The sequence below is a fragment of the Dipodomys merriami genome, unplaced genomic scaffold, assembly GCF_024711535.1.
Source record: "Dipodomys merriami isolate MVZ:Mamm:240054 unplaced genomic scaffold, mDipMer1.0.p SCAF_64, whole genome shotgun sequence".
NCBI lineage: Eukaryota > Metazoa > Chordata > Mammalia > Rodentia > Heteromyidae > Dipodomys > Dipodomys merriami.
This window is the reverse complement of record NW_027206224.1, coordinates 2,406,315-2,432,016: the sequence shown is the minus strand read 5'-3', so window position 1 is coordinate 2,432,016 and position 25,702 is coordinate 2,406,315. Positions and strand designations below refer to the sequence as shown.

General features: G+C 45.8%; 3 protein-coding genes across 7 annotated transcripts in view; 2 read left to right on the top strand and 1 right to left on the bottom strand.

The window, feature by feature from the left end:
* Slc7a6 (solute carrier family 7 member 6) overlaps positions 1–14,820 on the top strand; it is a 38,414-nt gene extending 23,594 nt beyond the window's left edge. For 2 of the 3 annotated variants that reach the window (XM_070004732.1, XM_070004733.1), the window contains 8 exons: positions 5,668–5,793; positions 7,974–8,118; positions 8,829–8,952; positions 9,187–9,290; positions 10,634–10,730; positions 11,744–11,893; positions 11,987–12,170; positions 12,742–14,820. In XM_070004732.1, coding sequence (XP_069860833.1) covers positions 5,668–5,793; positions 7,974–8,118; positions 8,829–8,952; positions 9,187–9,290; positions 10,634–10,730; positions 11,744–11,893; positions 11,987–12,170; positions 12,742–12,836 — 1,025 coding nt within the window. In that variant the 3' untranslated portion in view covers positions 12,837–14,820. The remainder of the gene's footprint in view (positions 1–5,667; positions 5,794–7,973; positions 8,119–8,828; positions 8,953–9,186; positions 9,291–10,633; positions 10,731–11,743; positions 11,894–11,986; positions 12,171–12,741) is intronic. The other variant, XM_070004734.1, reaches the window with a different exon arrangement.
* A 2,655-nt stretch (positions 14,821–17,475) lies between these two features.
* Slc7a6os (solute carrier family 7 member 6 opposite strand) lies at positions 17,476–23,635 on the bottom strand. Its single transcript, XM_070004730.1, has 5 exons — positions 23,436–23,635; positions 23,041–23,307; positions 22,099–22,302; positions 20,297–20,417; positions 17,476–17,849 (listed from the first exon to the last, which is right to left on the bottom strand). Exons 1-5 carry the CDS (start codon positions 23,625–23,627, stop codon positions 17,713–17,715), a joined length of 921 nt encoding a protein of 306 aa, XP_069860831.1. The 5' UTR covers positions 23,628–23,635; the 3' UTR covers positions 17,476–17,712.
* A 56-nt stretch (positions 23,636–23,691) lies between these two features.
* Positions 23,692–25,702, top strand: part of Prmt7 (protein arginine methyltransferase 7) — a 35,552-nt gene continuing 33,541 nt past the window's right edge. The window contains exons 1-2 of one of the 3 annotated variants that reach the window (XM_070004727.1): positions 23,740–23,774; positions 23,884–24,174. The gene's annotated coding sequence lies outside the window, so the exon portion shown is untranslated. Of the gene's footprint in view, positions 23,802–23,883; positions 24,175–25,702 lie in introns of all 3 variants that reach the window. The other 2 variants (XM_070004725.1, XM_070004726.1) reach the window with 2 other exon arrangements.

Genomic DNA, 25,702 nt, shown 5'->3' with positions numbered 1-25,702 from the left:
CACACACACACATATTATAAAGGTGATGTACAGAGGGGTTCCAGTTACTTAAGTGAGGACCTTTTATTTCTTAGAGTCTGGGAAATAGCCCAGGGACTTGGCATCTGCTTGGCAGACTATGTTCTCTGGCAGGACTGAGAGTAGGATGAGGCAACCTATGTGCCTGGGGCTGGTCTTAAAGGATATACTCACTCTCAGGTTCCTGGACTTGGTCCACTAGAGTGAGTGCTCCTTACGCTATGTACCCTAGACACCTGCTTCTTTCACACTGCTCCTGGCCCTAGCAACACATCTTGGCTAATTAACTACTTTCATGAATAAAGAAGCATAATGTACATGGTAAATAAGTAAAAGTATAAAGATGAGTCAGTAGCCCAGTGTTGGTGGCTCATGCCTATAATCTAGCTACTCAGGAGGCTGAGATCTAGAGGACTGAGGTTCAAAACCAGCCCAAGCAGGAAAGTTCTGTGAGATTCTTTTTTTTTTTTTTTTTTGCCAGTCATGGGGCCTGAACTCTGGGCCTGGGCACTGTCCCTCAGCTCTTCAGCTCAAGGCTAGTGCTCTACCACTTGAGCCACAGCACCACTTCCAGCTTTTTCTGCTTATGTGGTGCTGAGGAATCGAACCCAGGGCCTCATGCATGCAAGGCAAGCACTCTACCACTGAGCCACCTTCCCAGCCCCTGTGAGATTCTTATCTCAGTTAATCTTCAGAAAACTAGAAGTGGAACTGTGGCTCAAAGTGATAGAGTACTAACTTTGAGCAAAAGAGCTCAAGGACTGTGCCCAGGTCCTGATTTCAAGCCCCATGACCGACCAAAGGGAAAGAAAAAAGACAAATAAGTGAAAATATAAAGAGTATACTGTGAAAAAATTTCCTAGCACCTGATAAGATCCTTCCTTCCTTCCTTCCTTCCTTCCTTCCTTTCTTTCCTTTCCTTTCTGTCTTTTCTTTCTTTCTGGTCTTGCTTCTTGTTAGGCAGGCATTCTACCACTGGAACCATATCCCTAGCCCTTTTGACTTGTTTTTGCCCAGGCCAGCCTGGACCATGATCTCCCTATTTATGTCTCTCTTGTAGCTGTTAAGATAGTGTGAGCCATCCATTATTCATTGTCTCTCCGGATCTTTAGTTTTCCTCTGTAGAGACAGGCTTGCTGACCCAGCCTCAGTCTTCCAAGCAATTCCCAGCTGATGAGGTACTTTTGTATTCATCCAGCTAGTCATGGAATGAGTCCTTCAGGGATGACCATGAGTAACCGCTTTCATTCATTAGAGTGGTTACTGGATTTCCACTCAGTGCTGTCTGTACTTATGTGTGCATAGAGAATCAACCCTGCAGGAAACGTGCTGTAGGATGGAGGGAAGAAGTGAGACATAATGCCTGGTATTATAGGCAGAGGAGCATTTCTTTTTTTTTTTTTTGTCGGTCGTGGGGCTTGAACTCTGGGCCTGGGCGCTGTCCCTCAGCTCTTCAGCTCAAAGCGAGCGCTCTACCACTTGAGCTACAGCGCCACTTCCGGTTTTCTGGTGGTTTACTGGAGATAGGAGTCTCACAGTCTCTCCTGCCCGGGCTGGCTTTGAACCGCGATCCTCAGATCTCAGCCTCCTGAGTAGCTAGGATTACAGGCGTGAGCCACCAGCGCCCGGCTCAGAGGAGCATTTCTGAGGCTATAAACAAGCTTGGTGAGCCAGTTTCTCTCTATAAACATATCCATTTTTCCATGTCTCCATTTGACATTTTTTTTTTTTGGTCTCTTCTCCCTCCTATTCTCTCCTAGTTTTTTTTTTTTTTTTTTGGTCATGGGGCTTGAACTCTGGGTCTGGGCGCTGTCCCTCAGCTCTTTAGCTCAAGGCTAGCGCTCTACCACTTGAGCCACAGCACCACTTCCGGCTTTTTCTGTTTATGTGGTGCTGAGGAATCGAACCCAGGGCCTCAGACATGCAAGGCAAGCATTCTACCACCGAGCCACAGCCCAGGTGTGTGTGTGTGTGTGTGTGTGTGTGTGTGTGTGTGTGTGTGTGTGTGTGTGTGTGTGTGTGTGTGTGTGTGTGTGTGTGTGTGTGTGTGTGTGTGTGTGTGTGTGTGTGTGTGTGTGTGTGTGTGTGTGTGTGTGTGTCTGTCTGTCTGTCTGTCTGTCTGTCTGTCTGTCTGTCTGTATCTCTGTGTCTGTGTCTGTCTGTGTTTATTTTTTTGTCGTCATGGGGCTTGAACTCTGGGCCAGGACATTGTCCCTTTGCTATCTGTGTTTGGTCTTAATCTGTCTCATTCTCAAAACTGTATGCCTTCTCACTTCTGCTTCTCTTTGTAGTCTTGCTTCTTTTTTCTGTTCCTGTTACTAAGGGCTTGTATTTTTTTTTCTTTTCTTTTTTCTTTTTTTTTGGGTCCAGTCATGGGGCCTGAACTCTGGGCCTGGGCGCTGTCCCTCAGCTCTTCAGCTCAAGGCTAGCGCTCTACCACTTGAGCCACAGCGCCACTTCGGCTTTTTTCTTTTTGTTTATGTGGTGCTGAGGAATCAAACCTAGGGCCTCGAGCATGCAAGGCAAGCGCTCTACCACTAAGCCACCTTCCCAGCCCCCTCTTTTTTCTTTTTTCTTTTTTTATGCCAGTCCTAGGATTTAAACTCAGGGCCTAGTTGCTGTCTCTGAGCCTCTTTGTGCTCAAGGCTAGGGCTCTACCACTTGAGCCACAGCATCACTTCCGGCTTTTTTTTTTCCTGCTTATGTGGTGCTGAGGAATCGAACTCAGGGCCTCATGCGTGCAAGGCAAGCGCTCTACCTTCCCAGCCACCTTCTCAGCCCACTTCCGGCTTTTTCTGAGTAGTTCATTGGAGATAAGAGTCTCACAGACTTTTCTGCCTGGCCTGGCTTTGAATTACGATTCTTAGATCTCAGCCTCCTGAGTAGCTAGGATTAAAGGTATGAGCCACCAGCACCCAGCTGTTTTTGACTTGTCATTCTTGCCTTTTGGTGTAGCCCAATACTATGAAGACTTTGTTTCTTGGCATTCTGAGTCTAAGGGCAGTTCCATGGAGAGACAATCTCCTAGGCCAGACTTGGGCTCATTATCTGGTCTGAATGATGATGAGGGAAGTGGGAACAATTCCCAAGTGTAGAATGTTAGCTTAGCATACTCAAGGCCAGAGTTTGATCCCTAGCTCTGCAAAGATACCAGGACACCTCTCCCTTCCCCACACAACTAGCAAAAGCAAAACCCAAAACCAAAACAAGGGGCTGAGCAAGTAGTACCTCAGAATGTACTTATTATATTGCACGTGGGCCTGTGGATTACTGTGAATTGCTGGTTTTCTGCCTGTGTTAGCTCGTCTAGGCTATTCCACACAGAGAACTTGGCTCAGCAGTTTAGGAGTTTCTTCCTGACACTCTTGGCTGCTGTCCCCCACCTCCACCCCATATAATTGTTATTAGTGAACACCTGTATTACTTCCCAGTGTGGTGAGTGAAGCTCTTGAAACACTGTGGAGGCCATTACTACCATGTGTTCATTTTCACAGCTGGCCCTGGAGTGCTTCCGTTCTTTTGAAAGGAGGAATGTCTATCTTTCTGAAAATTTGCTTGCCGCAGGGAATTGGCCATTTAATGAGAGTCATCAACGCCTTAATTCCAGCCACCGTTCATTCGTTTTCTTTTTTGCTGAGAAATAGTTTAAAAGAATGCATTATGCTTTTATTGCCCTCTGGAAATTTATGATCTTGGGGTAACAAAACCTAACAACGTGTGTGTGAGAGAGAGAGAGAGGGAGGGGGAGGGGGATGAGGAGGGGGAGAGGGAGAGGGGGATCTCATGGCAACAGATGTCCACAGGACAACAGCCCTAGACACTGAGCTGTGCTGTGGAGAGTAGAGAACTCCAGAGGGTGGCAGGTAAATTTAGGAAAGTTTTCCTAGTGGCTGAGCCAGACTTGGAAGTAGGCATAGCTAAGGCAGCAGGAGGAGGTAAGGGAGGGTATTTCTTTTGTGTTATATCTGGTGTGAGCCACTGGAGCCTGGCTGTGTTTTTTGACTTGTTGTCAAAGTAGGCAATGTAGGTACAAGTGGCCAAGAGGATGGGCCTGACAGCTTTTGTGATAACATTTGAGTGCATCTTTAAGTTCCCTTTTTCAAGGTTAGCAGCAGTATTTGGAGGTACCACTGTTTTTTACTGTAGAACTCCAATGGGGGCAAGGTGCTAGATCCTCTACATAGGGCCAGTATATCACTGAGGTGCATAAGGAATGAGCTGGAGCTTAAGGCAGCACTGCTGATATGAACCTTGGGAGCACTTGGTAAACTCATTTATCCATGGACCTCCCTGAGAGGTTTGGATAAGGACTGTGGGTACTTACCAGTGATCTTTTGGGCTTAGGAATGATAGTTTGATAGTTAACCCCTTTTTAGCTTCAATTTTCTTTCTTTCTTTTTTTTTTTTGTCAGTTGTGGGGTTTGAACTCTGGGCCTAAGTGCTGTCCCTCAGCTCTTCAGCTCAAGGCTAGACCACTTGAGCCACAGCACCACTTCCAATTTTCTGGTGGTTTATTGGAGATAAGAATTTCACAGCTTTTCCTGCCTGGGCTGCCTTTGAACTGCATCCTCAGATCTCAGCCTGAGTAGCTAGGATTACAGGTGTGAGCCACCGGCATCTGGTCTCAGTTTTCTTATCTATAAAATGGAAATAGAAATATTTATATTTTGGGGTTTGTGAGAATTGATTGAGGGGAGTATATATGAGGTTGTCAATTACATAACAGATTTTTTTTTTAGCACTTACATACAAAACATTGTCTCATGGAAGTGTAGAGCTGAGGCTTAAGTGGTAGAATGCTCGCCTTGAGCAGAAAAAAAAAAGAAAAAAAGTTCATGGATAGCAATCAGGTCCTGAGTTCAAGTCCTAGAACTGACACAAAAACAAAACAAAACAATCAACTAAAAGAGCCCCCAAACATTGTCTAATTCCTCAGTAATCAATCGTCTGCATTCAAATCTACCTAACTTATTAATGTATTTATAGGCCCTCTCTAATGTCCATAGAGAGAGCTCTTGTGCCTCTTGTACATTTTTTTTTTTTTTTTTTGTCAGTCGTGGGGCTTGAACTCTGGGCCTGGGTGCTGGCCCTCAACTCAAGGCGAGCATTCTACCGCTTGAGCCACAGTGGCACTTCCAGTTTTCTAGTGGTTTTATTGGAGATAAGAGTCTCTGGGACTTTCCTGCCTGGGCTGGCTTTGAACCGTGATCCTTAGATCTCAGACTCCTGAGTAGCTAGGATTGCAGGTATGAGCCACCAGCACCCAGCTCTTGTACAATTCTTTTTCCCAAGACTGGGACTTGAACTCAGTTCCTGACACTTGCTCATTGGCTGGCACTCTACCAACTGAACCAACCCCTCTTGTTTGTACTTTGACACCTTGGGAGGGAATCTGGATGGAGAAGATTGGGTAAAATGAAGTCAACCCTTTTTGAGTGTGAGGAGAATTTCCAAAAACAATTCTGGCTATCAGAATGTTTGAATATAAGTTCATACATGCTTTTGTATTTTTGGATGTCAACGGTGTTGGGATATTCATGGGTGCTCTCAGCTGGGGCAGGTCCCCCTGTTTTCCTTTTGTGAAGAAGGTCAGGAGTAATGTTTTCTGTGAAAAGTAACTTGCCAGTAACGTTATGGTTTTCCTCCTAGGTCTGCTGACATTTGTAAACTGTGCTTACGTCAAGTGGGGCACACGAGTGCAGGACATGTTCACTTACGCCAAGGTCCTGGCGCTCATTGCCATCATTGTCATGGGCCTTGTTAAACTGTGCCAGGGTAAGATGGGCTTGATGTGGGAAGGAAGTGGATGTTCCAGGATTTCCTTTGGTTCCCTAAGGAAGATTTGGGGGACACTACTAGCTTTATTGCTCAGCTCTTTCTGTGTTATGCTAGTGTGTGTCAGTGAGTGCAAGATATGGCCATATATCTCTTCCTGGATTTTGTGGGCCAGGCCGGCTTGGCTAACTGGAAATATTGTACCAACTCTCAGGGCAGTTGGAAGCATTGAAGGAAGCCAGCCACAGGCACAGGAGCTTGTGAAACTTTGGTCATAATTGGGCCACAGAAGCCATCTGGAGGTGGGGGTGGGGGTACTGGATAGAGGGGTCTCTGGGTTTGGTCTATGACAGCAGGGTGGGAGCAAGTAGGAAAACTTGGTCTTCCTATAGAAGGGTGACAGGGTGTGTGTGTGTGTGTGTGTGTGTATTCTGGGAGCTTGGCTTTGTGGTTATTTTACAGCTTTCACTTTTCATCTGGATTTGGGTTCAGCATTCCTCCTCAAGCCAGCTCACTGAGCAAAATAACAGAATATTGTGAAATTGGCACTGCTTTTCTGCATGTTGGCTTTGCAGAGCTTTTCATTTCTGGATCAGAGCACACTGAATTGACCATGAGAGTAATAGGCTTCCCATAATCTCTTTGGCTCAAAAGGGAAATCCTAAGGATCTTCAGCCAAGGATTTCTCCCTCATTTAACAGCCCCTTCCTCTAGATGATCAGACTCTAAATGCAGCTGTGTTTAAAATAACCTGGAGAGCTGAGCCCCTCAACTCAATCTCTGGTTGGCTTTAAGTCTAAAAGGTTGTATTTATTTATTTGTTTGTTTGTTTGTTTGTTGTCATGGGGCTTGAACTCAGGGCCTGGGTTCTGTCCCTGAGCTTTTCTGTTCAAGGCTAGCACTTTACTACTTTGAGCCACAGCTCTACTTTTGGTTTTCTGGTGGTTAATTGTGGATAAGAGTCTCATGGACTTTCCTGCTTGGGCTGGCTTGGAGTCACAATCCTCCAGTCTCAGTCTCCAGAGTAGTTTGGATTGTAGGTGTGAGGCACCAGTGCCCAGTTTGTTTTTATTTTTGTGGTACTGGGGATTAAACCAGGGCCCCATGAATACTATACAAATGCTTGATCATCAAGCTATACCTCAGCGAAAAGCTGTGTTTTTATGAAGTGCCCTAGGGGATTCTTAGGCAGTTGGTACAGGATCTGAGTTCTGGACTATGCTCATGCCAAGTAAGTGCAGGCAGCCATCTAGATGTCCCCAGAGTCTCAGGAGCATCTTGGGGTCAAATTGGATTGTTGAGCAATCAACATAGACCTCAAGATAAACCTCAGGGAACCACTGCTATGTACAGCGCCTGACAGCTCTGGAGAACAGGAGTCTTTGTGTTCTTTGCTCTTGCTGCATACCTAGCCTTTTTGCCACAATGAGATCTGGGTCTATCTTTCTACAGAGGTCAGTAACAAGTTCCCTTAGAAGGCTGAGTCTTTGTTAAAACCCCTAATGTGTTCAGGAGATCTCTGTGTATTTTGGTGCTGCCCCTGGGCTTCAGGTCTGCAGTCTCCAGATGCCTTTAGGGAGAAGGACATATAGGTATCTTGGCCTGAGCTGGCCCCCTGAAGAGTGGGGGGGACCCAGTATGAGATAAGAAAACCTCAGTTACTCTTAGCTTGTAATTACAATTTCCTGTCTCTATCAACCTGCACCCACTGCTAATAGAGCAGTGGTCTGTGAGACTAATAAACCCAGGTGACCAAATTGTGTCGTGATCTGAGCCAAGACCTTGCACTGCTAGTAGAAAATGTCTCCTGTAAGGGGAACAGCTACTGGTGTTAGAAAAAAATCAGAACAAGGCACATCAGCCAGGAAGAACTTTATTTTTCTGAGATTGTCCAGTTTTCCTGAAGAGATAGGAACTTTTCTGAGTGAACAGATGGGGTGGTAATAAAGTGTGGGGGAAAACTTGGGGCTGTTGTTCTTTTGGTGTTAAATAACGTTTTTTTTTTCTTTCCCGTTTTCCCTTTTTGTTTGCCCCTCTTTATCTTCCTTCCCCTCCTTCCTTTCTTCATGTTTCCTTCCTCTGTCCTTTCTCCTCATCCTTCCTCTTCTCCATATATTTTCCATGTCTTTTCCTCAACCTCTTCCTTTTCCCTGAATCCCCATCTGTCTTTGCCTCCATAGGACACTCTGGGCACTTCATGAACTCCTTTGAGGGTTCCTCCTGGGATATGGGGAACCTCTCTCTTGCCCTCTACTCTGCCCTCTTCTCTTATTCAGGTTGGGACACCCTTAATTTTGTAACAGAAGAAATAAAAAACCCAGAAAGGTAAAGGCAAAAATCATACTTTCACTCTCCAACTTGACTGAAACTCCTGCTGTAGTGGGTGCACTTGCCCTGAACACACCTCCTCCCTCTGCCTCTCATCCTATTTTCCTGTTCATCCTTCTCCAGTTAGGAGAGATCAAGAGGTAGGATAGGAGTGAGTGAAAGTAGGAAGGCCCTTGGCTCATGTTCCCACTGGAGAGCCCCAGGGTCCTCCTTAGAGGAGAAGTCAGCAGCAGACTCAGCTGGGGCTGAGCTCTCAGGGCCTTGTAATCTCAGCCAGTGCTGAGATGACAAATGGCAGAACTTGAGTTTCTTTTGGCCAGCTGGGTTCCATAGCCTAGCTTCTAGTCCCCAGAGATCAGAGATGCATGAACATAAAGTTCTGTGGGACTCATTGGATTTATTGTGGCAAGGAGCTATCTTCATAGGAAAAGTGCTCCTCCCTCCTTGCCTCTGATCCCTTTTCTCTCTCCCTCTCTTCCTGTCCCTTTCTCTTATCTTTCACCCTCTCTCTTTCTCTTACTCAGTAGAAAGAGCCTATGGGCATAAGATACATACCCACCTTGGGATATAAGGTGAAGAGGAGCCAGCCTCAAAGACCCAGTGGCCAATAAACTGTTAAATGTTAAAACCTTCCAGTGGATACTTGATGAACCTTGGTTCCCAGGAGAGGTTGGTTTTAGGTGGTCCTATTTCCCTTGTCCTAACAGAAATTTGCCCTTGGCCATTGGGATTTCTATGCCAATTGTGATGCTCATCTACATCCTGACCAACGTTGCCTATTACACAGTGCTGAGCATTTCAGATGTCCGTAATAGTGATGCTGTGGCTGTGGTGAGTCTCTTGGGATCCTCAAATGAGGATCATCAGCTCATGATATCTAGCCCCACTAAATGACCCTCTTTCTCTCTTTCTCTCTGCAGCCAGACCAGCTCTGTAGTATGAGGGGATAAGTCTAGGGCAGAGGGTGGGTTGCTTAGCAATGACTGCTTTTGACCTAATATCATACATGTAGGCTGATTCCAAACTTTGTCCTGTGTTGAATGTCCTCCTGTGCTTTGTCCCCAGACATTTGCTGACCAGACGTTTGGCATGTTCAGTTGGACCATCCCTATTGCGGTTGCTCTGTCCTGCTTTGGGGGCCTTAATGCATCTATCTTTGCTTCATCAAGGTACTGAGCGTCAACTTTACCAATGATAGACATATATAAACACACACACACACACACACACACACACACACACACACACACACACATTCTTACTATATGGACCCCGGCTAGCCTTAAACTTATGATTCTCCTGATTCAGACTTTTGAGTGCTGGAATTACAGGCATGTGCCACCATGTCCAGATGCAATCCTGAATTCTCACTAGCCAACTCAAACTTTTGCCCTATCATGTCTTTTCTGGTGGTGTCATCAGCTCCTGGGGTTCTTCCTGCCTAATAAGTGAGTGCTCTCTATGCAGTTGGAGGCTACTTTGGATGATACTTCACATACATTGGTCATTTTCCCAGCTGGTAGAGAATTTTATTTTTTTATTTTTATATTGCCAGTCCTGGGGCTTGAACTCAGTTACTGGGCACTGTCTCTGAGCTTCTTTTGCTCAAGGGTAGCACTCTACCACTTGAGCCACAGCACCACTTCCAGCCTTTTCTACTTACATGGTACTGAGGAATCGAACCCAGGACTTCATGCATGCTAGGGAAGCACTCTACCACTGAGCCACATTCCCAGCCTGGTGGAGTGTTTTAGATATGGAGAGGAGGCCTGGGTTGTCTCTGATCCCCTAGTTCACCGTAGTCTATCATATATGAAGTCATGGAAGGGCACAGACACTGCTTTTATTTTTTGGTTAGTTGTGGGGCTTGAACTCAGGGCCTGGGCGCTGTCCCTCAGCTCTTCAGCCAGGTGAGCACTCAACCACTTGAGCCACAGCGCCACTTCTGGTTTTCTGGTGGTTGGTTGGATATAAGAGTCTCATGGACTTTGCTGTCTGGGCTGGCTTTGAACCATGATCCCCAGATCTCAGCCTCCTGAGTAGCTAGGATTATAGACGTGAGCCACTGACGCCCGGCTGCCCTTCTTTTTAAAAGCCATGTAAATTTACAAATTTATTTACAAACTTGCAAATAGCAGAGTGAGGGTGGTACTGGTTGGATGGGTTGGGGTGCTGGTAGGTGATGCCAGGATGCAGCATCAATGGGATGTTGGGGAGGTATTTGGTTGTGGGAGTGTCTGTGAAGGATAGTTGAGTTTCACTGCTGAGGATTGGGAGAGGGGTGGGCAGTGGATAATGAATGGTAGCATGGTACACTCCAAGTAGTGGTGAGTTGCTAATAGTTGAAGAGGGTAGAGATGTGGGTATTAATGGATAATGGGCTAGGCATGCATGGAGTCTGAAAGACTGTCCCCTGCTATTTCTGGGGCTCTGAGACTAGTTTATCTAAGTAAGGAATATGGTTATGTGGTTGAGTAAAAGGATCCTGCTGACACATTTCTTATCTGTACAGGTTGTTTTTTGTGGGCTCCCGTGAGGGCCACCTCCCAGACCTTCTGTCTATGATCCACATTGAGCGTTTCACACCCATTCCTGCCTTATTGTTCAATGTAAGCTGTGCTCACAGAGGGTGGGGGTTTGGGCATATTTATGCAGGGTTCTTTCTAATTTGCACTAAAGTGTTTTATAGATAGGCCTTATTCCAAGATTTGAAAACCATCTGTCTATCTGCACATATTTTCTTTATGCAGTGCTAGGGATGGAACCTAGGCCTTCTTCCACTTGCTAGGCAAGTGTTCTACCACTGAACTGTACTCCAAACTCCTCCACTATTTCTCTCTCTCTCTCTCTCTCTCTTTGATAAAATCTTTCTGTGTAGCTTAGATTGACCTTACACTTTAGATTTTTCTTTCTTTCTTTTTTTTCCTTCTACTTTAGATCTTTCTGTTTCAGCCTCCTGAGTGCTGGAATTAGACATATACCACTAAGCTTGACCATTTTTCTTTCTTTTTCTTTTTTTTTTTTTTTTGGGGGGGGGTCCGGTCATGGGGCCTGAGCTCTGGGCCTGGGCGCTGTCCCTCAGCTCTTCAGCTCAAGGCTAGCGCTCTACCACTTGAGCCACAGCACCACTTCCGGCTTTTTTCTTTTTGCTTATGTGGTGCTGAGGAATCGAACCCAGGGCCTCATGCATGCAAGGCAAGTGCTCTACCACTGAGCCACCTTCCCAGCCTGACCATTTTTCTTAATACAGAGGGTCCTTCCATGTTTCTGCAGAATAGGATCTTTTTGCCTTAAGTTGTGTTATTTTGAGGGAAAAAGATAGATGGGAATATTATGTTTGCTTGACATTTAGGCAAATTGGACCTTGTCCTAAGACTTCAGTCCCTGATCCATCCTCTAAGATCCCTTTGAGAGGGTGACTTCTGTCTTCTCTCCAAGTGGGTATGGATTAATTTTGCTTTTAGGCAGTTTTAAAGCCACAGGACATTGTGATGCTTGGAGGCCTTTCTTCCATTTATGTCCTAAGTATTTGAGACCCAGGTGTAAGATGATTGGATGTAGAGTCTCTGGGTTGGCTGGAGGTGACAATGCTCACTCCTCTTCCCCATTATCTCCTCCACAGTGCACCATGACACTCATCTACCTCATTGTGGAGGACGTTTTCCTTCTCATCAACTACTTCAGCTTCAGCTACTGGTTCTTTGTGGGCCTTTCTGTTGTCGGACAACTCTACCTTCGTTGGAAGGAGCCCGAGCGGCCCCGGCCTCTCAAGGTCAGGTTTAGAGGGGTGGGCCCTTTCTCCAAGGTACCTTCTTGCTTATGGCTTGTACCATCATCTCATATATCTCATTTCCCTCCATTTTAGCTGAGCCTGTTTTTTCCCATTGTGTTCTGCCTATGCTCCATGTTTCTGGTGATCGTGCCCCTCTTCAGTGACGCCATCAATTCTCTCATTGGCATTGGGATTGCCCTGTCTGGGGTCCCTGTCTACTTCATGGGTGTTTACCTGCCAGAGTCCCGGAGGCCATTGTTTATCCGGAATGTCCTGGGTGAGTGTCTGCTCCATTACTCACTAGCTATGTCAGCATGGGTACCCACATACTTCTCTTTTGATCCTTTTTGTTGGTGGGTTGTTGGTCGTGGAACTTGAACTCTAGCCCTGGGTGATGTCCCTGCTCAAGGCAAGCATTCTACCACTTGAACCACAGAGCCACTTCCGGTTTTCTGGTCATTAATTGGAGCTAAGAATCTCACTGACTTTACTGCCCAGGCTGGCTTTGAACTGAGAACCTCAGATCTCAGCCTCCTGAGTAGCTAGGATTACACGCGGTGTAGCCACTGGTGCCCTGCTTCTCTTTTGATCTTGACACAATTAGTGTCCTATTCTGGGTTAAACTATGCCACTCACCTGGGAAGACAAGGAGTCTTAAGTATCTTAGACTCTGGCTGGACATAAAATGGAGAACAGATGCTGGTTGGGGGTGGGGCAAAGCCAATTTCAGTATGCCCAAGGGACAGGTGGGAAGGGAGCGCCAGATGAACTTTCAGTCTTCTGGTGTTTAGGTTGGGGCACTAGCTAAATGTGTTTGCTAAACTTTATGCTTTTCTATTTTCATTTAGCTACTATCACCAGAGTCACCCAGAAGCTTTGTTTTTGCGTCCTGACTGAGCTAGATATAGCTGAAGAGAAAAAGGTTGAGAGGAAAACTGACTAGAGGCCAAAGATGACATCCCCTAAAGCCCAGAAGGTTGTGGCCACAACCACCAAGATAAGACTGGGGCCAACCCTCCTGAATTAAAAGAGACTGTAAGGGGGGCTCAGGGCTAATGCTTTCCAGTTGGTAAGCTATGGGAGGATACTCAGGGTTCAGGCTAGCCTGAAGGTGGGGACCACAGGATAGAGGGGAAGCTGAGATGCAGGGGAATGATGGTTTAGTTTTGCTCCTGGTTGGTAGGTACAGCCATGACAAACCTTGGTGAGCTGCAGCAGGGGATGATGAAGTGCTAGGTTGATTCTGTGCTGGTGGCTCACCAGCACAGAAGGCTTGAACCAGGAGTCTCTACAGAGGAGCTTCTTTATGGGAAGTCTTCCTCTAATTAGGTGCAATCACCTGACTTTAGAAACCTGAAATGATACCATTTCTTCCTGTGATTCAGACTTCTTTCCTCAGGAGAGAATTGCATTCTGGCTTGTTGGATGGTTGGGGTGGCATGAATAGCAAAACTGATTTAACTGATATGGGAACCATGTGTATCTCTGTTCCTGAATTTCATGAGGACCTTGTGTTGGAATTTCACTCAAAACAAACAGGCTTGATGGGAGGGGATTATTTCAGGGTCTCAGCTGTGCTCACTGAACATTTTTGTCAAGACTGGTTTCTCAGCTGTGGGTCTGTATATCTGGGAAGCCACAGCTCCCATTTTATACAGATTATACATCTCCATGAGGAGGTCCTGACTTTGCTTGGATCATGTCCACACTCTGGTTAAAATCCTTATGAAGATAGGCAAATTACCAGCTTTATAATGAGTTGATCTTGGTTACCTAACTGTGCCCCTCCTAGATGGAAACATGACCCATGAAGGTCCTGAAAGAAAGGCAGGGAAAATGCTGCAGCTGGAGAGAAAACAGCACTGCAGCTCCTGGATTCTGTTATTTTTTCATTGAAAACACCAATTCTAGCTGAACATCAGCATTCGTTTGTTTACAGAATATAATAAGCTGATTATGTTTAAAAATTCAAGAACCCCAAATGCAGTCTCTCTTCTCCTAGGGATGTCTCACTCAGTATGGTGGCAGGTCAGGTTCTGGCAGTAGATTTTATATCAAGTTTCCCACAATCTTCCATTGAGTCTTACTCAGAAAGGTGAACTTTTTTAAGATCATGTACCTGGTTACACTTTAGATGTCATGTTACTAGCATCTGGCTCAGATACAGCAAAGACAGATGGACAATGATGATGAGTCGTAAGTCTGGTAATAATTATTTTGAAGGATAACCCTATGAGACCTTAGGTCTTTGTTGTTCTAGTTGATAGTTGATCTCTGGGTTTCTATAATGAACTTTAATAGGGCTGGAATGTTCTGGAATCCAGGTGAATCACCTGCATTCTACCAGTTGTCATTGACTTGGGGAACATTTTACAGACCCATGTCATTAAATAGCTTGTTCTCTGTAAGGGCCTGCTATGCAGACCCAGGCAAGCCCACCTTGGTGCTGGAAGCGATCATTTTCTTTTTTGGAAAACCTTACCCCAGGCTGCATTCTCTCTTCTGTCCCCGGCACCAGGTTTTGTTTACACTCCAGACTACCTTGGTGGGTCTTGGGATAGTGCATTCCTCATCTGCATGCCCTCCCTCCCTCCTGGTGGAACTGCTGTTTCAACCTCAATCTGACTTCCCAGCAAACTGCCAAAGTGGAAGCAACTAATTTTGGTGCTCAAGCTGGGCTACGGGGTAAGGCTAGAACAGACTTGGCCTATTTGGATCTTCCTTCATGGGCTGTTGCATTGGATTGTACAACTGTTCTGGAATGCTCCCATACATGGAATGCTCCACTGTCATTTCCCCTGAAGAACCTGTTGGCTTGACATACCTACCCTACAATCTCCCTCTCTATTCATTCTTCAAACTGGTCCCAGTTGCAGAGTAAGCTTAAAAAACATTTATTTGTTCAATAAAGATTTAGGGGAATATGATCAGTTGCCTTTTAAGTCATTTTTCTGTGAGAATATGGGGGACATTCCTGTCATGGGCTAAGGATTTATATAGTAGATTCCTTCCTGAGGACAGGAGTCTTGTGCAAAGGCTGTGAGCCAAGATGGCACTAATCCCAGGGTACCTCTGAAGCTAATACTTTAAGCAGTGTGTGCTTGTCCCTGACCCTGGCTTTAATGTTTTCTAACCCACAACCTGCTGATCCTCGGAATTTGCTGCCTCCCAGTGGTTTCTGGGAGAAGCAAGGGCCTCATACTCCAGGTGCCCTAGCACTTGATTAGTGAGCCATGTCAACTCCTCATTACTGAACCTGGACAACATTCTTCTGTGTTGGATACAGACTGCCCCCAGGGGTCTTCTATGGGAGCAAAGCCTGACTAACTGCACTCAAGCTTCATGGTGGAATTAATTCCCACAAAGTCTTTGTTGTTTGCCTCCTTAAATCCATCTCCTGGTGTGCTAATCCTTTCTGCAATGGTACAGTTTGTGCACTTTTACTGAGGGTATACTTCATAAAGTTGTTAGTCCTTCCAAGGTTGACAAAACCTGAATACATATGAAGCACTGAACACATTAGAATGGTAGAATAGTTTTTAATCCTTTATTTTTATGCCTGCAAGAGGCTTTTATACACTTAAGTTGTTGCCTATTTATGCAACATTGAATTTCACCTTTGTGGAACTTGGAATTAAAAAAATTGGGCCTGTTAGTCTAGTCTAATTGGTTGCAATAGTAGGACCTAAATACACAGAACTGAATCACTCTGACATGTAGAGAATAATATAAGCAAAGGCTTATAAAATAGACAAATGAAACAATGTAGAGAAGCATGTGAAAATAAAAAGCAGTGGAGCCGGGCACTGGTGGCTCATGCCTGTAATCCTAGCTACTCAGGAGGCTGAGATCTGAGGATCACAGTTCAAAGCCAGCCCAGAAAACTGGAAGTGGTGCTATGACTCAAGTGGCAGAGTACTTGCCTTGAGCTGAAGAGCTCAGGGACAGCGCACAGGTCCAGAGTTCAAGACAGTTCAAGATTGACGATCAACCCCCCCCCCCAAAACAAAAACAAAAACAAAAACAGAATGTAGGAGTTGGACACTGGTGGCTCACACCTTTGATCCTAGCTTCTGGAGGGGCTAGGCATGGGGGGGTGGTAGTTGGGGGCTAGCCTGGGGAGCTCTCAAAACCCCTTCTCAACACACAGCTCAATATAGTGATATACTTTTTAAAAAGTATAAACTATGTGGTAGGCTGAGACTGGGAAGAAGAGATTTCAAGGCCTGACTGGGCAAAAAAGTCCACAGGACTTGACCTCAATGGAGGGAAACTGGACATGGTTGCCATGTGCCTTTCATCCTGGCAACAAGAGGACACCTAAAATAGGTGATTATGATCCAATGTGCTTTCAGGTAGAAAGTGACAACCTTTCAAAATTAGCCAGCACAAAAAGGGCTGGAAGTCTGACATGATTTCAAAGGTACAGCCTGCTTAGCAAGCACAAGGCCCTATGTTCAAAACCCAGTACCACAAAAACAAAAAAACCCAACCAAACAAAAAACCTCACAAAGGCATTTTTCTGAGTAATGCACTTTCCCATGTAATGGAGTCAGAAACAAACTCACTGGCCAAGCTGGAGCATGGCTCAGTGGTAGAGCACTTACCTGCAAGCACGAGTTCAAACCCCAGTATTGGCACACACACACACACACACATATACACAAATCCTTAGTAAGATTAAGTTTGAAACTTGTCTCACCAGCTTGTTTTCTTTGTGGGTATGTGTGGGGACTGTATATATACATATATATATGTGTATTATATATGTGTATATGACAACTAAGGCATTTAAAAGGTTTAAAGGGGGGGCTGGGAAGGTAGCTCAGTGGTAGAGCGCTTGCCTTGCATGCATGAGGCCCTGGGTTCGATTTCTCAGCACCACATAAGCAAAAAGAAAAAAGCCGGAAGTGGCACTGTGGCTCAAGTGGTAGAGCACTAGCCTTGAGCTGAAGAGCTGAGGGACATCGCCCAGGCTGAGTTCAGACCCCACGACCGGACCTCCCCCCCCCCCCAAAAAAAAAAAAAGGTTTTAAAGGAATTGCTTTCTTCTATATATTAGCTGGGCACTGATGGCTCATGCCTGTGATCCTAGATACTTAGGAGGCTGAGATCTGAGGATCATAGTTTGAAACCAGCCCCAGCTGGTTTTAATCAATTGCTCAAAGCTGGAAATGGCACTGTGGCTCAAATGGTAGAGCGCTAGCCTTGAGCAAAAGCTCAAGGACAGCACCCACATGCTGAGTTCAAGCCCCCCCCCAAAAGTGTTTATTAAACTGAGTATCACATTAATACATATTGTTCCTTGGCACCACTGCCAAAAGATGACAATAATCTGTTTATCATTGTCAGAATCCCAAGAAGGGAAGCAGAGATGACTGTTTACTAAAACCTCATGGTTCTGACAGAGTCTACTTTTTCCCCTAACAGCTGCTGTTACCTAGGCTGTACTGTACATAGTTCTTTTCCAGCCCCTTCATCAGAGTGAATGGGCTTTCACTAGAGGCAGAAGAACCTTACTGCTTCTCCTTTGGCCTTCAGCACACACTTGTACTAGGGAAAAAGAAGCCTACACCAGGAAGTGAAAGAAACTTTCATTTTTATAGCATTTTTCTCCCATTGTAGGATCACCTCTGATTGAAGCCAACGAGTTCTACTGTGAGAGGAAAAAACTCATTCTCTTAGGTTAAGTTTTCCCTGTTACTGGGTATGCTTTTTCCCTCCATATGTTCAGTTAGAAATCCAAAAGGATGTCACCAGGCCTTGACATTGGTCCAATCCCTCAAGAGTCTATGGAAGAACTACATGGATATTACAAGTCAATCTGAATCCAGGTCCTGGGGGTTGTCATAGTCAAACGCCTTCTGTACATCCAAAGGGTACTTGCTCCACACCTGTCGCACGTTGAAGTCTCTTTCCTCCTCACTGAGGCTGTTGGAGTCATCAGAGCCAGAGCCTAGATGGAAGAAATCAGGAATAGACTTATTGTATGATGCAGGCTGTTACAAGAGCCTCTTCCATTCTAAAAAGGCATTTTGTTGTTATTGCTGTTCCTCTTTCTAGAACACATGCTCAATTTAGAATACAGAATACCCTTTAAAAAAAAAAAAAAAAAAAAAGCAATCATATTTGGAGAGAGTGAAGAAAGGGGTGACATCCAAACAGAAAACTTCTAAGGTGCTGGGCGCCAGTGGCTCACGCCTGTAATACTAACTACCCAAGAGGCTGAAATCTGAGAATCGCGGTTCAAAGCCAGCCTGGGCAGGAAAGTCCATCAGACTCTTATCCCCAATAAACCTCTAAAAAACTGGAAGTGGCACTGTAGCTCAAGCGGTAGAGCGTCACCTTGAGCTGAAGAGCTGAGGGATAGCGCTCAAGCCCAGAGTTCAAGCCCCACGACTGACCAGAAAAAGAAAAGAAAAGAAAAGAAAACTTCTAAGGTTATTCAGCTTGTGGGAACTATTAGCATATCAGTGTGGAAAGACTCAGGGAAAGGTGCCAAGGTAGAGTTAGGGGGGTTAATTTAACTGCTGTACAACTGCTGGTATCTGACTTCCGTAACTGTAACCCCCTGTATATCACTTTCATAATAACAATTAAAAAATATTTTAAAAATCAGGTTCATGCCTGTAATCCTAGCTACTCAGGAGGCTGAGATCTGGGATTTCAGTTCAAAGCCAGCCTGGGCAGAAAAGACCCCATAAGACTCTTATCTCCAATTAACAACTCAAAAAACTAGAAGTGGAGCTGTAGCTCAAAGTGGTAGAGCGTTAGCCTTGAACACAAGAGCTCAGGGACTGCCTAGGCCAAGCCCTGAGTTCAAGTACTACTACAGACCCCCTCTCCTCCCCTCCCCCCTCCCCCAAAAAGCAGCAACTATATTCTCACTAATTCAGGTCCCTTAACACTGGAGTATTTCCTTTACCCGGTTGATTTGACACAGTTTCTCTTTGTATCTGAGGTGGTCTAAAATCTGGATCCTCTTGCCTTAGCATCTCAAATACTGGGATGATAGATGTATATCACCAGGCTCAGCAAAATCTGAAAAAATTTCTTTGTATTGCTGGGGATTGAACTCAGTGTTTTATACATGCTAGGTAAGCACTCTACCACTGAGCCACCTTCCCAGCCCCAGTATAGGATTTTGTTGTTATGTCACTGTTTAATTGTTCCTTTACCAGGCAGTATATTGGTTTCTGTTGGCTGCACTTAGAAAGACGTAATTGTCAAAGGAACTGGGTTGCCAGGACAGGTTTCCTTCCTATTCCCCCAGGTATATGTCAATATTGGATATTTTTAAAACAATAGATGAAAAACACAACAGTTTTTGTTTTGTTTTGTTTTTTGGGTCTGGTGGTGGGGCCTGAACTCTGGGCCTGGGCGCTGTCCCTCAGCTCTTCAGCTCAAGGCTAGCACTCTACCACTTGAGCCACAGCACCACTTCTGGCTTTTTTCTTTTTGCTTCTGTGGTGCTGAGGAATTGAACCCAGGGCCTCAGGCATGCAAGGCAAGCGCTCTACCACTGAGCCACCTTCCCAGCCCCAACACAACAGTTTTTAGTGCTAACTAACTCAACAACCCTGAGCCTACTGCTAATGGAAAACTTTTTTTTTGAGACAGGGTTTTGCTGTATAGTCCAGGCTGACAACAAAATCCCAGTCCTCCTCGATGTCCCAAGTGGTGGGATTACAGGCCTAAGCCTAGCTTAATACTTATTTCTGGCTCATGGCTTGCACTCTACCACTTAAGCCACACTTCCAGATCAGCTTTTTTTTTTTTGTCAGTTAATTGAAAATAAGAATTCCAAAGACTACTTTACCAAGGCAGGCTTCAAACTGATTCTCAGATCTCAACCTTCTGAGAAGGTAAGATCACAGGTATAAGCCACTCATACCTGGCTTAATATTTTCTTGAAAAGAATAGGAAAAAGGAGGGGCTGGGAAGGTGGCTCAGTGGTAGAGCGCTTGCCTTGCACGCATGAGGCCCTGGGTTCGATTCCTCAGCACCACATAAGCAAAAAGAAAAAAGCCGGAAGTGGCGCTGTGGCTCCAGTGGTAGAGCGCTAGCCTTGAGCTGAAGAGCTGAGGGTTAGTGCCCAGGCCCAGAGTTCAGGCCCCACGACTGAGCCCCCAACTCCCCCCCCCAAAAAAAAGAATAGGAAAAAGGACAATAAATAAAGCTCAGGAAAGTAAAGTAACTTGCCTGAAACCACAGATAAGCAATGAAATAAGGATCTGAGCACAGGCCTGCCTGATATTACACCTGACTGACCTCACATTAGCAATTTCTCTGAAAACACTGTTCAGTGTCAGAGAAGGAAAGTCATTTACAACAAAACTATCAATTACTCTTAGACCTTAGTCTTGGATACTTAGTCCCTGCCCTATCTGGGCTGCCACCAACCTCTGGAATCTTCATCTCCATCGCTGCTCTCCTCCTCTGGGTACTCATTGCGCCAATTATTTTCACTGTTCTCATCATCTTCATCTTCATAAATGTCCTCTGCTGGTTGTTCATCATTCACCTGCATATCTCAAAGCAAAGATGAGTCTAATGAAAACTTCTAAGGTTATGAAGTTTGTGGGAACTATTAGGATATCAGTGTGGGAAGACTCAGAGAAAGGTGCCAGGTGATAAAGGTAGACTAGGGGGTTAATTTGACTGCTGCAAAAGAGGCTGTAGTGATCTTAGGCTATGAGTGGGCAAAGAGCCCTGTTTCACCCAGAATCCAATTTCAGAACACCACATTCCAACTCCATCAGCAGGGTAGAGGAGCAACAGCTCTGAGTAGGTAATGCAACCATCTTCAAATTCCTGAATGGCAGTCATGGGGGAGAGGGACTGTATGGAATGTGGTTAATGCCAAAGACCAGGAACAAAATTTAAAAGTACCAGCTATGGGAAGGCAGGAATTGAGGGCCATGCATTGGTCCAAACAGGTGTATGACTGTGAAACTGGTAGTAGTGCAGGTGAGAGGATAAAGTGCTTGTCTTACATTATTAGTGTAACAGATACTATCTCTAATTTTCTCATTAATGATGTTAGAACTTAAGAATAGTGGTGTTAGGATGTTATCTTTAACCACCTAAGGCTCTTTCCTCTTTTAAAATTAAAAATTATTTTGCTTTTTTATTTTTTTGCCAGTTCTGGGGCTTGAACTCTGGGCCTGGGCACTGTCCTTGAGCTTCTTTTGCTCAAGGCTAGTACTCTACTACTTGAGCCACAGTGCCACTTCTGGTTTTTTCCATTTATATGGTACTGAGGAATTGAACCTAGGGCTTCATACATGCTAGGCAAGCATATTCCCAGCCCTTTTGCTGTCATTTTTATTAAAAGTATCTAGATTACTTTATTAAATGCCTCTACACATATTCTACCCAAGAATGGATAGCCATAAAGATCTTGTAAACATTGTAAAAGATTTCTTATTAACATAAATTATAAACAGCCAGGCACTGGCGGCTCAGCTGTAATCTAGCTATTCAGGAGGCTGAGATCTGAGGATCATAGTTCAAGGTCAGCCTGGGCAGGAAACTCCATGACAATCTTACCTCCAATTAACCATTGGAAAACCAGAAGTGGCTCTGTGACTCGAAGTGGTAGAGTGCAAGCCTTGAGCGAAAGCTCTAGGACAGCATCCAAGCCCTAGTTCAAGCCCCATGACTGACCAAAAAAAAAGGGGTGGGGGTAGTTGGGAATGTGGCTTACTGGTAAAGTGCTTGCCTAGCATGCATAAAGCCCTGGGTTTGATTTCTCAGTACCACATAAACAGAGTCAGAAATAGTGGTGTGTCTCAAGTGGTAGCTTTGAGTGAAAGAAGCTCAGGGATAGTATCCAGTTCCTAAGTTCAAGCCCCAAGACTAGCAAAGAAAAAAAAATCTATAAATATTGATGGTTTTTCCTTAAATTCTCTGCACTAAATTAGGTTTGTAAAAGTATTTGAGGAAAAGAAAAGAAAAAAAATACATACATACACACTCACACACAAGTCCACATTCCATACACATATATTTGGCAGCTTGAATTCAAGAACTTGTGCTTGCTAGGCAGGCCCTCTACCACCTTGGCCACTTGCCCCAAATTTTTCCTTTTAAGTAACAAAACCTAAGAACAATGTTATCAGGACTAGAATGTTGAGAGGCACAAGTACCCTGACAAGAGATAGAGAGGCTGTCACACACTGGCTCCTTATGGAACCCCTTACCAGCTCCCACTCTTGGCTATAGGGCTGCACAGAAAGAATGTTCTCAATCCATCCTGGAGTGGCCATATCTAAGTAGTAAATGTCATACACATAGTCTTCATGTTTCTGTTCTTGACGCCCAACTTCTGGTCCATCTTCAGATACAACCAACCGCTCACGTATTAACTCTACAGAATTGCAGAGAATCACATCTGGGTCAGCTATCTGTAAAAATACAGATGATAGATGAATGACTCAAAACATGTTCCAAGAGTTGGATGAAGGCAGTCCTGCTATAGTTCTCTGTATTTATTTCAATTTTCTTGGTCCCATGGACTATGGGCTCAGTTACTGAAGAAATCGGGGATATCTAGTCTCTATTCTCCCTTTGATCAATTTCCCTGTCTACTTTGCTCCACTGATCCTGCATTTCATTAAGAGTGAAAAGCAATTTTCTTACAAACATTACAGGGTCTAGAAAGCATCCCTTCCAATTCCTTACTACTATGTTATCTCGCTGGACTCCAGGCATACTGACCTGGTATAAACTAAACAACCTGTGTTCTTGCAAGACCTCTGCCCATAAAGCCTCTCTCCAAGATATCCCCAATGCCTCTGCTTGCTACTCAGCTTCTTTAAATCTTCACTCACATGTCTTTTTCATTTAAGTTCGACTTTACTAAAAATAGGGTCCACTTGTTTAGTGTTTCGCACCCCCCCCACAACCTGTATTGCCACCTTACACTGATTTTAATTTTTATGTTTTTCTCATCTCCCTCAATTCCTCATTACTGTTCAACAGAAGCTAAGAACAACGTCTGGCGCTCGTATACACATGTCAAAAGTAAATCAAATCGGTAAAATGAGGCCATCACTCCAAACAGATCACAACCATCTCTATTTTCGGTCGCAGACTCCTGGTACAATAGTCCAGACTCCCAGGGCCCACTTCTGGGTGCTTACTGTGCAGGAATCCGTGACAACACCTTCTGGGTCTTTCTCCTCGTGGATCAGGTCCAACAGCTCGAAGCCTGCATCCTCGGCAGCTTCTGGCGCGCACTGGCTTTCAGGATTGCCAGAGGTCCCGGAGGCCCGGCGGCTGGAGACCACCCGGTAGCGGCCTTCTTTGCGGACCTCCCGAGCTGAGGCGCGGAGATCGCGGCGGATGCGCTGCTGGCTGTCCCGGGAAGGGCGAAGGGCAGCCCGCACGAGGGGCTGAAGTGGCTCCTCCTGGGGGGGGGGGGACGGGCAGGAGCGGGGAACGGCATCAGCAAGGGTGTGAGGGGGTCAGGGCATCCCGTGGAATTCCAGCAGTACCCTAAGATCCCCTCCCCACAGACTCCATCGCCGCCCGGTACCTGGGAGCGCACGGTGGCCACCAGCTGGAAGACATTGTTCTCCGCCGCGCTCTCCAGACACTCGGGAGTCTTCTGAGCGGCCGACCCATCCTCGGCGCCTCGGAGGCGTTTACAAGCTAGCACTAGAGCCTCGGCAGGCTCGGCGCTGCGCTTCCGCTTCACTCGGAGCACCGCCGTCCTTCCGGCCTCCATAGCCCCTGTCGCGGAGGACTGTGGGAAAACGCGGGGTGAACTAGGGAAGCCCTCTACTTCCGCTCCTGGCTCCGCCCCCGGGGCGTTCTGCTTTGATGTCGGGATGCCCCGCCCCCACATGCTGGCCGCGGCAAGATGGCGGCGGAGGTGAGCGGGTTGGTCAGAGAGAGGCCGGTGAGGTGCTGGGTGTTCTGAGAAGGTGGGGGTCGTGTGGTTGGAGTCCCCGGGACAGCCATCATCCTTCCCTTACCTCTAGGGTTCTGGCAGAGGCGTCTGGTGTGGCTGTGCTTGGACGCCAGGACACGCGTCTCTGCCGGACATTCTCTTGAGTCCGCATGGAAAGCGTGGGAGCCCCGTGGCCGACGGGAGAGCGAGGTTGCAGGCCCGCCCGCCCCTGCAGTCTGGCCTGCTGAAAGCCTTCGCAGGGTCTGCGGCCGAGCCCAGCGCCGGGCCTGGGTCATTGACGGTACTCGTGCCCGGCGCCTCTCTGGAGCCAGACCTCACACTGCTTCAGCCTTCGCACACGAAACTGGCCCTGTGCTTTTAGGTGCTGGGATGCTGGTGGCTGGCCTTTATTAAGTCACGATTTCGAGGATTAGTAGAAAGTACGAGTGGAAAGCATTCTGTGAGCTCACCTGGAGTAGTTTTGTACAGGGATGCACCCGAGGTAGACGTATCTCACGGTATAGACGTGCACTCAGGGCAAAATCCTTTCCGAAGGCGAAAGCCTGGTGTCACTTCCAGAAGGCCATCAGTTCCTCTGTTCTTTGCACTTTTATTCAAAATTCCGAGTGGACTTTTGTCATGTTTTCCTCTTGCATCTTCTACTTCTACTTTAGGGCCCTGTCATTGAAAAGTTGGATAAATATCCACATATTAGAAACTACTCTTACACAACTTTAGCCTAACCTATCCATCCATGACCTATGTTCTTTCCGTTATTCTCTATGCGAACTGGGGATGTAGCTCTGTAGTATTGAGTTTGCCTTGCATCAGGGAGGTACTTGATCTCCAGTACTAGAACTACAATGATTATGGTTAGGTTGTTTATGATTATGCTTTTTTTTTTTTTTTTTTGGTCCAGTCGTGGGGCCTGAACTCTGGGCCTGGGCGCTGACCCTCAGCTCTTCAGCTCAAGGCTAGCGCTCTACCACTTGAGCCACAGCGCCACTTCCAGCTTTTTTTCTTTTTGCTTATGTGGTGCTGGGGAATCGAACCCAGGGCCTCAGGCATGCAAGGCAAGCACTCTACCACTGAGCCACCTTCCCAGCCCATGATTATGCTTCTTATGGTAAAGATTTGGGAAGGTGATTTCCATTCATTCCTTGAAATGACCATGTGCGTTCTCAACTCTTGAAGATTAGGAAGATCTTAGAGCTCTCTTGAATCTGAAGTATGGATTTCTGAGAGAGAACAAATTACAGCAATACCTGAGGAAAGTTACTGATAAAGGATATAGTTTTAAACTAGAACCAGTTTGTTCCTTCATAGGGTTGGAAACCAAAAAACATGGGTCCATCTTCATTATGTAAAGATAAGATGTAGCACAGAGGTAGAGTTTGCATGTGTGAGACCTTGGCTTGACTTCCCAGCATCATGTCCCCCCAAAAGTAATTATTTAGATTTCTGTATAATCTCTTCCTCTAAAATTGGGTATTGGTCTCCTAAAGGTTAGGCAAGTGCTCTATCTTTGAACCTCACCCTTAGCCTATCTCTATTTTTTTGGGTCGGGTCATGGGGCCTGAACTCTGGGCCTGGGTGCTGTCCCTCAGCTCTTCAGCTCAAGGCTAGCACTCTACCACTTGAGCCACAACACCACTTCCGGCTTTTTTCTTTTTGCTTATGTGGTGCTGAGGAATTGAACCCAGGGCCTCATGCATGCAAGGCAAGTGCTCTACCACTGAGCCACCGAAACATTGTAATCCTAGGTTGAGCCACAACAACATCACAAAGAAAGGAATTCCATTGACTAAAGTTCTTTACAGTTTTATCTTTTAAATGGTTTTAAAATTGATTCCACGTGAACCATAGGACAAGGGCTTCTGGATCCTTCCCCATGAGGATCTTATTGATGT

What these genes read in the sequence shown, in the direction of transcription:
- Slc7a6os (XM_070004730.1), bottom strand. Translation starts at nt 23,627, where the DNA reads ATGGAGGCCGGAAGGACGGCGGTGCTCCGAGTGAAGCGGAAGCGCAGC. An exon ending in TGGCCACCGTGCGCTCCCAG is followed by an intron (nt 23,308 to 23,435) that starts GTACCGGGCGGC and finishes CCCCCCCCCCAG; the next exon opens with GAGGAGCCACTTCAGCCCCT. An exon ending in ATAGCCAAGAGTGGGAGCTG is followed by an intron (nt 20,418 to 22,098) that starts GTAAGGGGTTCC and finishes TGAGATATGCAG; the next exon opens with GTGAATGATGAACAACCAGC.